The sequence below is a fragment of the Halichondria panicea genome, chromosome 3 (genome assembly GCF_963675165.1).
Source record: "Halichondria panicea chromosome 3, odHalPani1.1, whole genome shotgun sequence".
NCBI lineage: Eukaryota > Metazoa > Porifera > Demospongiae > Suberitida > Halichondriidae > Halichondria > Halichondria panicea.
In genome coordinates this window covers 2,086,690-2,099,089 of record NC_087379.1, presented here as the reverse complement: position 1 = coordinate 2,099,089, position 12,400 = coordinate 2,086,690, and the positions used below count along the sequence as shown (strand labels likewise).

The following is a 12,400-nucleotide window of genomic DNA, read 5'->3' as shown; positions in this document are numbered from 1 at the left end:
GGAGTATTTAGTCGCTTTGGAACTTGCAGACACACCCCTATTCCTGGATGTAGATCTAATGCGCATGCGCGCTCAATACCAAGTTAAGAGAATCAGAATCAGAATCATCTTCTTTGTTGAGGTCCAGGTAAGCCACAAACCAACATTATTTTCAATTCGTTACTGTGTTTAATACAATTGCTAACACCAATTTGAAATCATAATTATTGCAAATTATTAACCTTTCTATAACACTTTTCTATAACACTCTAATACTTTTGAGCGAAAGCAAAAACATGGCGAGAGGTGCTAGGCATTAGCACAGCGCCAGCTTGAACTAGTTAATTTTGTTTTCCATCAATTTCCTTTACTCTCATGTACAGCACAATGTAATGTTAATTAACTCATTCTAAAAGTAAAGGAGGCTAGACAAGAACAAGAAAAAGTAAAGCCTGGGGACGAGGAGGGATATATGGATTGGAAACGCAGGTTATTTCATCATAGATAAAGAAGAGTTCTTTATCTATGATTTCACAGGGGATCGACTAAGTTCTTGACCTTGGTGGGTTGGTGGGCTCCACCCAATTAGTTTGATCCTAGCCTAGCCTCGATTCCAGGCCGATTAAAATACGGCCTGGTACCTATTGCATATTTACGCCTTTGGTTTTCTCTGCTGCTGGAGGTATGGGTCCGGCTGCAGCTATTGTCTACAAGAAACTAGCTTCAATGCTGGCAGAGAAACATGACAAAACATACAGCACAACTCTGAATTGGATGAGATGTAGGCTAAAAGATCAGTTAACCTATTGCACGGTGATAGTGCATGCGCATGCGTTAGTTTATTACCATTAACTAGTTTCACTGATCTGATATACTTTCTAAGACACACAAAACCATGTGGATAGCTCCACATGGCTCCTATTGTGGGGGGCGTGCTGGTAGGCATAAATCATCTGCAGATCCTGCCACCTATAAATCCTGCTGTCATATAGCATCACTTACATTGCCTGAAAATATATCTAATGGCCTAGAATATACTGGCCCTATTTTTCCCCTCCATCCATTGCGAAAATATACTTGGATGGCCTAATTTTAGGATGCCTGATAGCCTAAACCCTCTAAACTGAGAAGCAGGATCTTGCCCATATACATACGACTAAATATGCCTCCAGCACTGGTCCCATGAGGTAAGTATAGTAGACAACATTACTCCTACTCATGGGACAAAAAAGGTGGTGGTGGATGGGATTTCCGAGAACCGAGAGGCCATGCACTTTACACAGCTTGAGAGTGAAGCCTGGCAACTGGTTATACCTCTCGTTCCCTTAGATACCTATACTCTCCCTGACCAATGGGAGCATTGTTACTGTTACCAGGACCCTCAGGCCCCCGTTTCTTAGCTACCCTTGTACCCCTTCGTTGATAACACCTTTACAGTGATACTGCACCCGAGCAGCCCCTCCCCTTTTATCTTTTCTGGACTACGCCCCCGAATCCATTCCCTAGTTAAGTTATAGTTATAACACGGGCACAAGGGATGTACGGAATATATTGCACTGAAGCACGAGGGCGCCAGCCCCGAGGGCTGAGTGCAATATATGCCATGCAGCCCGAGTGCACGTGTTATAACTAGTTTATATCCCGAGGGCATAGCAACATAACACTGTCATATATAGTAACACAATACATATCTAAACAATGTTTTAACGGCCATCACATCACTTGATACTTCTAAACCTACACTACTGCTTGGAGATTTTAATTGTCCTGACATTATTTGGTCTATCATGACTGCAAGTTCTCATTTTTCCTCATCACTTTGTGATACGCTCTTCTCACTTAATTTAGTACAATTGGTTACAGAGCCTACCCACATACATGGCAATATCTTGGACATAATAGCAACAAATGTTCCCCAGAGAATAGTCAATTTAGAAGTGAATACTTCTCAACGTAGGCTACATTCAGATCACTTTTTCATAACATTTGTTTTTCTTTCTAAGAGGAATAACCAACTTCATCAAAAAAACAATTGTGATTACGTGTTAAACTACTCCAAGGTAGACAAAGAAGGCTTATTAGGCTTTATGGAGGATGTCTATTACCAACTTGAGGATGTATCAGTTCTACAACCATGTTACTCCTGGAATCTCACTAAAGACATTATTACCAATGCTTGCCTTCAATTTGTTCCCAAGTTAAGGATCCCTACTGTCACATCTCCTAGATGGTTTACCTCTGAGATCAGACACAACCTAAATAAAGTCAAGTCTTTAAGGAAACGTATTGGATCTTCAAGCACACCCTATCTACTCAACAAGCTTGTGGAAGTGGAAAATAACTTAACCTCTCAAATGATGGAGGCCAAGAGCACATTCATAACAGGTCTAACTAAAACCTTCAATAAGCAACCGAAGAAGCTATACAGCTATATTAGCAGCTTAAGCGACAATAGACCAAATATATATATATGCAATACATCATGTATAAGGGCTGTCCACTCTCTGACATGTCCTCCATAGTCTCTGCTTTCAACGATCTTTGTTGTGCATTGTAGGAAAGGTGCTTGAGAGGCTGGTCTATGATAAAATTATAGATTTCATTAAAGGCAAAATCTCTAAATGTCAACATGGATTCTTGAAGAATAGATCTTGCTTATCTCAATTGTTGTGTTCCTATGCTTTTATCCAAGAAGAAATTGAAAATAGCTGTGCTGTTGATGCTGTTTATTTAGATTTTAAAAAAGCTTTTGACTCCGTTGGTCATAATGAGTTACCTTAAGGTCGGGTTGTTATTTTAGCGAATTTAGCGAATTGACATTTTTTCGCTAAATCAACCACTCGCTAATAATACAAACACGTCAACATTACGTACAATTAGAGAGTAATATCGTCGCGTCGCCAGTCTAGTTATTTCAAATCGCTAAAATTAGTACCCGCCAAATGCAGTATCTCAGCAAACCGCTAAAATTAGTACCCGCCAATAATACCAACCTTAAGGTACTTTTCAAGCTTTGGAAATTAGGAATAACAGCCCCCCATTATGGCTTTGGTTCAAGGAATATTTGTTACAGAGAGTTCATAATGTAACAATGGAAAATAAAAGCTCAACTATGTTACCTGTAAAGTCTGGAGTACCACAAGGCAGTATCTTAGGTCTTATACTATTCCTAGTATACATCAATGACTTACCTGACTGTATCCAGAATTCTAAGTGTTTCTTGTTCGCTGATGATACAAAACTGTTGAAATCCTTTAGAGATACAAGGGACGAAATTCTTATGCAAGATGATTTGAATGGTTTGAGTTTATGGTGTGAAAAGTGAAATATCGGACTCAATGTGTCCAAATGCAAAACTATTAGACTATCGTTGAAGCAAACTGAAGAAACTAGTCATTACTCTGTTCAGGATAACACCATAGAACAAGTCAATTCTTATCGTGATTTAGGGATAACAGTTACGCAAGATCTCTCATGGTCTCAACAGCATAGTAAAATATGTGGAAAGGCTTACATGTCACTCAATCTTATTAGAAGAATCATTCCAACAAACTATTCAACTAATTTAAAGAAACAATATATCTGTCTCTTGTCAGAACTCACTTAACATATTGCTCGCAGTTGTGGAGACCTAAATTAATAAAGGACTAGAAAAAGTGCAACGCAGAGCCATCAAATATATCCTTAATGATTATGTATCAGACTACAAAGCAAGACTCTGCAAATTAAAGTTATTGCCCCTCATGAGATGGTTTGAACTGCAAGATATCATGTTTATTGTGAAATGTATGCAGCAGCAGTCAGATGATATAAGAGAACTAGTATCTTTCACTTCATCCAAAACCAGGGCAGGCTGCTCAGGCCATTCCCTTCAAATTAAATTTGCTAGAAATAACTATTCAAGACACTTCTACTTCATTAGAATTGCAAAAGTATGGAATAAATTGCCGTCGAATTTAATAAATCTAGATTTATCTCTAGGAACAATCAAGAAAAAGACTTCGGACTTTTTAGTGTCAGATTTTCTAGAAAACTTTGACACAAATAACTTATGTTCCTTTCATATGGTTTGCCCATGCTCTAAATGTCATTTTTATAGGCTCCTCTGTTAACTATTCTTATCACTCTATAGATTATATAATATACATCAGCTGCTCCAATGTTGGAGTAAATCTGTCAGCTATTTCCTCTCACCCAATCTTTTCACTTAATTTCTTTTGTGCATAGCTGTAAAGTTCACATAATAATAATAATAAACTGCACAAAAAAAGACAGAGACAACTCTAGACACAGCTCCATCTCTTCTTTCTTCTAGACGCCAGTACAGAGGTTTTCAGGTACGTTGAGGGAATGCTTCAGAGTGTAAAGTTACTCATGCATAGTTTACTGTTGGATGTACATACAGCACAGTACACAATAATTTAATTACAACTTATGCATGAGTACTTTTACACTCTGAAGTATTCCCTCAACCTACCTGAAAACCTCTGTATTCTCAGCGTATAAGATTGGCATGACCGACAAATGGCTTGACACAAAATTGTTGGAGTTCCAACGCTGAAATCTGCAAAACAGCCCCACCCCACTTCTGGTGCTGCAAAACAGCCCCGCCCCACTTACTGCTGCAAAGAATCAGCCCCACCCCACTACACATTAGCTTCGATCCCAGGCCGAGTTTTCGCTTTTATAACGGTTAGGCAAACAACTACTGGTAGTTGTTCACCTAACCCGTTATAAAAGCGAAAACTCGGCCTGGGATCGAGGCTATGAATACATTAGCTGCTGGTGGTCTACGCTCGGCCTCATAACCAAGCCAAGAAAGCTCGCTTCTACACTGCTGCAAAACAGCTCATGCCCCCAGCAAAAAGAGCCACTTCTAGTGCTACGGTGAAGCAGAATTGACATGCATCACAAGGTCGAGGACTAGGTCGATCTAGGAACACAGAATCTTCCACAAAATGAAATCTTGGACAATTTTAAAACCTGCATGGTTGCAAAGAAGAAACTCCAGCAGTGCTGAACATTCATTCCTGCATGGCTGGACATACTTTGATACTTGTTATTTCTCATGCGTATTAATTTTAATTTAATTTAATTGTCTAATGCCAGAGGGGCGTTTTGTGGTTAGTGCATTACGACTTTGCGGTCAGTGCATTATGACTTTCAGCAGTGCATTATGCTGCATATTGCACTTGGCAACAACGTAGCAACGGGATATAAATAATAGTTAGACACTGTTTAGGAAGTTTCTACATGATTTAAAAGCCCAAAGGGCTGGTTGTAGTATCCCGAACGCAGTGAGGGTTCTACTAGCCCTGAGGACTTCTAAATCATGTGGAAACTTCCTAAACAGTGTCTAAGCATTTTAGATCATAGCAACCATGAGTTTTTAGCCAATCAGATTTGAATTTTCTTATCTAATCTTTGCTACATGATTTTCTAAGTGAAGTACATGATTTTCTATTGAAGTACATGATTTTCTAAATTGGATAGAACATTTCCTCTAACCAATCAGATTGTCGTATTTATGACAAACATGATCTAACTATGTTTAACTGGCGTTAAACAGCATGAATCTGGGGAATCCCCTTTTTCTTTTACATCTATTTTCTATCTTTGTACATCAGCTTAGCTAGCTCTCTATTGCGTTGTTCCAGAAGGCTTTCACACTAGTCTGAAGCCAGAAGAGGCTCTCATCTACCTCTATGACGGTTGTATGGTTACCTTTTTATGAATTATTGCATGTAATTTAAAATTCTCTTTTGACCCCCTCAGATATCTGTTAAACTATCGTAAGAGAGGCTCCTGGTCGCCAAGAGACATTCAGTGGTAAGAATGTATCGAGGTTTGCGAAACGCATGTATGGAGGATTGAAACTAAGAGTCAAGTTAATGGCTGATAGAAGAGTGTTCTTCTCCACTCTCATGTACGGTATCTTTGCCTTCATTGGAATTATGAGTTTGGAAGTGAGTATTGTAACTCTGTCTTGTCTCAGTGTTTAGCTTTGCGAATCCCGGCCCTCTGTTCAATTTGCACACATATCATGCAGCTCCTATATAATTATATAATATAGTGGTAAAAAAGCCTGCAAAGTATCTTTGTTATATGACCACTGTGTTTCTTTGCTGTCCAGTTGATCCCGTTGCTACTGGTGACCAAACACAAGGATGCCGGGTGGTTATTCTTTGGACGATAATGAGCTGGGTATTGTTTTCATGGTCTCAGCTGTCATTCAACTGCTGTACCATGTACGTTCCTTCTATAGTGTACCATGGAATTAATCATTATGCCTCGGTGCGCATGCGCAAGCAAGGTATACGGTAGTGTGTTTGTGTGTCTGTGTGTGTAGACTGCTACTGCTCAATGATGAATCAAGTGCAAGTAAGAGTCTTCTAGTCATGTTTACTTGGACTTTAATTCGTGGATTTGCAAAATAATGCTTCGTTCTCGAGTTATGCTTAGTTTTGCTTACTTGGAATGCCATTGCAGCCTTTTCAGAAGAGCACATAGCCAAACTTGTTTACCGAATGTTGCTACTCTACTTAGTAGTTAGCTCTGCACTAGAACGCTAGCTGCAAGAGTGAGAAGAGAGCTGCAAGGCTCTGCAGACGGCAGCCATTAATTTTAGACTTGAACTTTTGGCATCGTTAACAACAATCATGGTCATTCATTACGAGTTTAATTTGCATGCATGATTGGACTGAATAAAAGCAGCTTTATGTTATGTAGCTGTAGCATCTCCACCGAGGCATCAGCACCTGCGGTGCTTTCATTGAGCCATTTTTGGTATCCAGAAAAAATTTACCAGTTAGCTAGGTATATACCTTAAGGTGACATATTTTCGTGTGTATTAATTTCTGCTATTTCTGCGAATGAAAGTAAAATCGCAAAATTTGTACTAGCAGATAATTGGAAAATGCAATGAACCCACTTGCGAGCACTTAAAAACGCTATGAATAACTCACAACTTGAGCAGAATTTAGCAGAATTTAATACCAGTAAAAAGAGCTAAACAGTGAAAACGCAAACAAATCTACCTGTGAAAATATGTCACCTTAAGGTAAGCATTATAGCAAAAGTCATTTTAGGTCAGATCATACATTGACAGGGTGGTTCATACAATACTTAATATTTGTAATGTGTATGCATGTGTTATTAGCATCTCTTTATTTTTAATTTTTTTGCAGCTCTTTCTTTTTCCACTCGTGACTAAGTGGGCTGGATTCAGGAACACGTTCAGACTAGGTATAGTCACATTTGGACTCATGGCATTCCTCCTCCCATTCTCCAATCGGATCACAGGACTCATCGTGCCTAGCAACAGCTCTGTCTATGACAACAGCATGTACAGTGGAAGAAATTTATTTGAAGAAGAGACTGAACACTTCTGTAACTACACTCAAATAGTGAACTCTAGCTTTGATTCTTCTGTCAATGTCAACTCTGTTTTGAGGGTCCCTTTTCAGATTTGGTTTGTGCTCATCTCCATCGTAACAGTGGCCACCATTGGCAGATTTGTTGATTATCTAGCTATACTGTACGTGCATTCGGTGTATTGTCAGGATGGTTGGTGTCAGCGTACTAAATTGTGGCTTAGTCACAAGTGTTAATTGTCTTGCTGTATGTATTTTAGACAGAGGCGACCCTACAACAGTTGTGCTACTGGTTACTATTATAGACGGGTAGTAATTTTAGCGTTTTCAAAATTTTATTTGTTTTTAGGGTACGGCGCGGCGGATTTGTAGCAAATTCATTAGCACAATATTAATGTTTGTTAAAAAAGATGTATAAGTTTTATGGGTGAATGGAAAGTTTGGAGTCAGATACAGAAACGCTAGCTTGCTTAGCATACTCTCAAAAGTACATTTTCAGGCCCATGTGTGTCTAAAGCAGACTATACTGCAAACGTTTATGAACAGTACAGCTTATTCGTAGCATGAAGCCATTTTATGTAGCACTTAGATCCAAGTCAAGCAATGTTCTTTGCTATTTTGACTTCACAGCAGGGAAAGAGAAAAGTTGCATAGCTAAACTCGAAAAACAGAGTAAAGAAAAGGGACTTAGAGCTATAGTCAGTAAACTTACTTCTCTAGAGTACCTCCTAGCCCCTGAGTGATCGCTAGTGGATAAGAGAGCTAGAAACAGTTAAATACAACCACAGAACAATCAACCACGAAAATATTTGCGAACGCGAAATATAACGTGGAGTGTTTCAACCTTTTACACCGGTCGTTTCCAATCCCTTTTTCAATTTATGCATGATAACATTATAAGGAATGTGTTATTTAAATCCCCTCTTGTAGAATCACCAGCATCACTGCCACCATGGTCCTCATCAATAACTCCTCTCTGGTTATATCCCTGTTATAATTATATAGTATCATAATTATATAAGTCATGTGATCCTATTATTTCATCTAGCCCCGTTAGCATGCACCTGTATATGCTTGTCAAAAAATACTCAGCTTGCTGCTTTCCATAAAATCAACAAGCTGCGTACAATAATTCATTCTTGTAATAATTTCATTTCCCCCATTTCCATGCTGCAGCCCAGCAGTAAGGGGATGGTGAATGGAATCGACCAGGCTCTGGCTGCCGTGGGGAATTCTATAGGACCCGTGGCCAGTGCTCCAATCTTTGCATGGAGCGAGAAAACAGGTGAGATGAATTAAGCCGACTAATGAGAGGTTTAAAACTAGTAACAGACCAAAATTGATTGCGTGCAGAACTGATGTAGTTAATAATTATTGTACATGTATATTATAGACTATTTTAAAGGAACAGGTCACAGTGCATGTAAATGCAGTCATCATTTCGTCTTTCTCTCCTCCCGTGCAGGTCTCAGCTGGCCACTAAACTTCCACTTCATGTTTGATCTGATGATAATCTCAGCCGCTTTAATCTTTGCACTCAGTTTCTTCCTACCCAAATCGATAGAGTACAGGAGAGAACTACCACCCCCCGAACCATCAGCTACCCCTGAGATATCAACCCCTGAACCATCAGCTACCCTTCCTCCAGATATTGAGATACCAATCCCTGAACCATCAGCTACCCCTCCCCCAGATATTGAGATAAGGCAAGAGCACAGAACTGGTTTAGACTTTCTAAATGACCATTTGGGGAACAACAAATTATTAGCTGGATGGTGAGCTCACCATCATACATTTAGCGATATCAGATGAAATGTTAATCTGTTTTTGACACTGATTTCAGTTCAACCCAATCTAAAACTCTTACCCTATACTATAAATGTTTCAAGAAGTGTCGCATTCCAATCCTGAGATATGGTAAGGCAGGTCACTAAAAGTTTGTGCACCACTTTGCTATACAAACTGTGGCACCACAACTATGAACTGTTTACACTTCACCAAAACGAGTTGTCGGTGTCACAGTGTGTACACACAATTCTCAACACACACATTACATTGCATGAGGGTATACTAATGCTTAAATACGGTAGCAGAAAGAAAGAGAAGATCTTTTCAAGAACAATCAGGTTTCCAATACTGTAACACTGATATATGTGCATGTGCTGGTACCTCATAGCTCCAACACAGCGTGCACAATGATTTTTTGAACTCTATCAGTAGCCATGCCGACTATAGTCGGCTAAAGCGGGGAAAGGGTTAAGATAGTCATCAGATGGATCAGAGGCACGAGCCGTAGCCCTCGTGGGAGCCAAGCCAGGACTCAACCCAACTCTGTAATTGTACCCGATTAATATAATCTCTTCACTTTATGCTGTGTGCATTGCTAACTTAAATGGTGACATGCATGGGTAGGGAGATGTACTGCATGCAGAGGGGATATGTTGAGGTGAGAATTGACAAACTTTTATTATGCCCAGTGAGTGGGCAGATCGCATAATGCACTGGGATTATACTGTGTGTAAATGCAGAGAAAGAAATCTACTTTTGGGACTTATGACCCACCCTCCAACCCTTTGGTCCCTTTTTAGGCTACTACCTTTTCCGTTAGTTGTGGGAACAAAACCTAAGAATTTACTATGGAATTCTAATGAATTCACTAAAATTCCACTCAACACATGTCTGTTTACAATAATTATTTATAGGGAAAAAATTGACAGTAATCAGAAGAATTTGCAATTGACGTTATTGGGCAACAAGTTAGATCTAGTTATTGCAAGCGCCCTCGTGCAACATGCGTGCCACATATATAATGCACTGGATTGCCTGAGGGCCGCATGGCATGTTGCACTCATGCTGGGCAATAATACTATAATTATACTAATACATATAATTATAGTCATGTAAGCTTAAAATAATTTACTAGCTATAATTATAATGATGTTGCTAATAGTAAATATATCAGCTAAACATTTGTTATCACTTTCATAACCGATCAACATAACTTTGTTGTGAGAAAGAACTGCAACTTTGCAATTTGATCTGTGTACTGACATTTTGCCAACGACTTTTTTGTTTTTAAAGTATGAAACTGTTTTTTTCAATCCAAATACTCCACCTAAGTTAGGGGTGACGTAAAATTGTAATCTATACTCTCACTTAAATCACTTGATTCCTCCTTTATTCACTTATTCTCAACAATATCTGGTAATGAGAAAACATATATTATGCTTTGGCATAGTTACCAAACTCAATTTGTAACTTTACATGGAGTCCATCTTGACTTACAACAGCAGACAAAGACTTGCTAAAAGATAAGGGTTGTAAAACAAGTAATCGAGTTTTGTAAGTTAACGTAAACCATTTAATTGTGTGTGTCAGTATTCATAACTGCTACTTTTATTGCTTCTCCCGCGAAGACGTATTCAGTAGCAATTACCACTAAATGGTTTTGAGTGCACACAACTGCTAGAGTACGGTCCCTGAATGGCATTGGAGGGAATATTTCTGCCCATGTCTTCAATTAATGTAGGTTTGTAGCAGTAAAGCTTGTTGGAACTTAAAATTCCGTTACCACCAATAGTTGTGAGCACATTAATGTTGATGTTAAGTATCGAAAATCCTCCTGAGGAAATTGGATAATTCTTAATCACTGACCAATTTCCTTTGTTTGTGTCGTATTCAAGGATATCATTTTTATTTGCTAATTTTATATACACCGTATCCCCGACTACAGCAGGTAAGACGTGAGAAGGCCTTTGTAAATGAGACAAATCAGCAGAAAAATTTACCCTTTGCGATCTATAATTCCATGCCGGCAAGGATCGTGTGTAATTAGTAGTTACATTTACCAATACTTTTTAGGTTCTGTTTTGCAAAGTGATTAATGCTCACAAAGTTCGCATATGTCTGATGCTCCCAAAACATTTTAACACAATAATTATGCTAATTAACCATTGAGGACACGACAATACTGTAACCTTAACTGCGTATCTCACGGCCACAGCTTGCACCAGTATCCCCCCTACGTTCAGCTTCCCCAAGAGCTCGTTTTATGAAGGGAGCGGACATTGTGAGGACATGACTGCTATCAATTAAGGCTGGCTTCTACAGATACTTTAGCTTTAGTAAAGTGCACATGGCCTTCTGATCTCTGGCCCACGTCTTGACTAGCCTCACTATAAACAAGTAAAAAATTAATTGCACATTCATGTACACCAATACTATAAGGCTCCCAGTCCAATGTTTGATGTGCTGTAAGCAACAGTGTCTATTGGAGGTTCTGTCCTGAGGGGAATGAGAGACACACACATGTTGCCCCGCTAAAACAAAACGCCACTAAAATGAAACAGTAGTCAATAATGGGCGTGGCACCTAACTCTATCCCTAACTTTATCTCCATAACCCTAACCGTAACCCTGACCCTAACCTATTATTAACCTTCGTTTCCGGTTGTTTTGTTTTAGTGGGACTACATCAGACGCAGGAGGTGATGAGTAGGTGAAGCTCAGTGGCCTCGGGGGCAGTATACAGGATGGCACCTGCACCAGGGTGGTGGAATCTCGAACTAAGTTGGCTGATCCAAAGTCAGAGGGTTTGGAAAGCCATTTGTCGTTGGGTATAGAGAGAAAGACAGATCGTTGGGTAGAGAAAAAAAGACGGACGTTAGCAGAGCTCACATCTCTGTGGATGACGGGTTGTCGGGGACCCTGCTAACTCCCTGTATGATATGGTACATCAGTATATTTTTTAATATTTATCTATTCGATCTTAATTGTTGTGAACTAGCTAAAGAGGCACCCCAAGTGTCTGACCCTGCATGTGTATGCAGTTTGGAGTGTGGTCACCTCACTGTCAACATGTTGATATCATGCACTGTCAGGTTTCCTCCACGTAATTATGGCTTATAAACAACCTCAGCCTCAGGTGCATTTTGTTGGGATACATGTAAAGTGTTATGTGTCATGCTGTCAACTAGCCTCGGTCCCAGGCCTATTTTTTTTTAATAGAATTAGTTGGCGGCCGAGCTAGAGACAACTCGGCTGGAAACG

General features: G+C 39.5%; 1 protein-coding gene and 1 long non-coding RNA gene across 2 annotated transcripts in view; both read left to right on the top strand.

Annotated features, from left to right (window-relative positions):
- Window positions 1–9,173, top strand: part of LOC135334305 (uncharacterized) — a 33,951-nt gene extending 24,778 nt beyond the window's left edge. Inside the window, exons 12-14 of the mRNA XM_064529440.1 lie at window positions 8,283–8,331; window positions 8,529–8,637; window positions 8,818–9,173. Coding sequence (XP_064385510.1) covers window positions 8,283–8,331; window positions 8,529–8,637; window positions 8,818–9,131 — 472 coding nt within the window. The 3' untranslated portion in view covers window positions 9,132–9,173. The remainder of the gene's footprint in view (window positions 1–8,282; window positions 8,332–8,528; window positions 8,638–8,817) is intronic.
- On the top strand, window positions 5,254–7,689 carry LOC135334362 (uncharacterized). The gene is made up of 4 exons (XR_010394249.1): window positions 5,254–5,693; window positions 5,755–5,945; window positions 6,113–6,227; window positions 7,167–7,689. It is a non-coding gene; the product is annotated as an uncharacterized LOC135334362 (long non-coding RNA).
- Window positions 9,174–12,400: the final 3,227 nt, after the last annotated feature.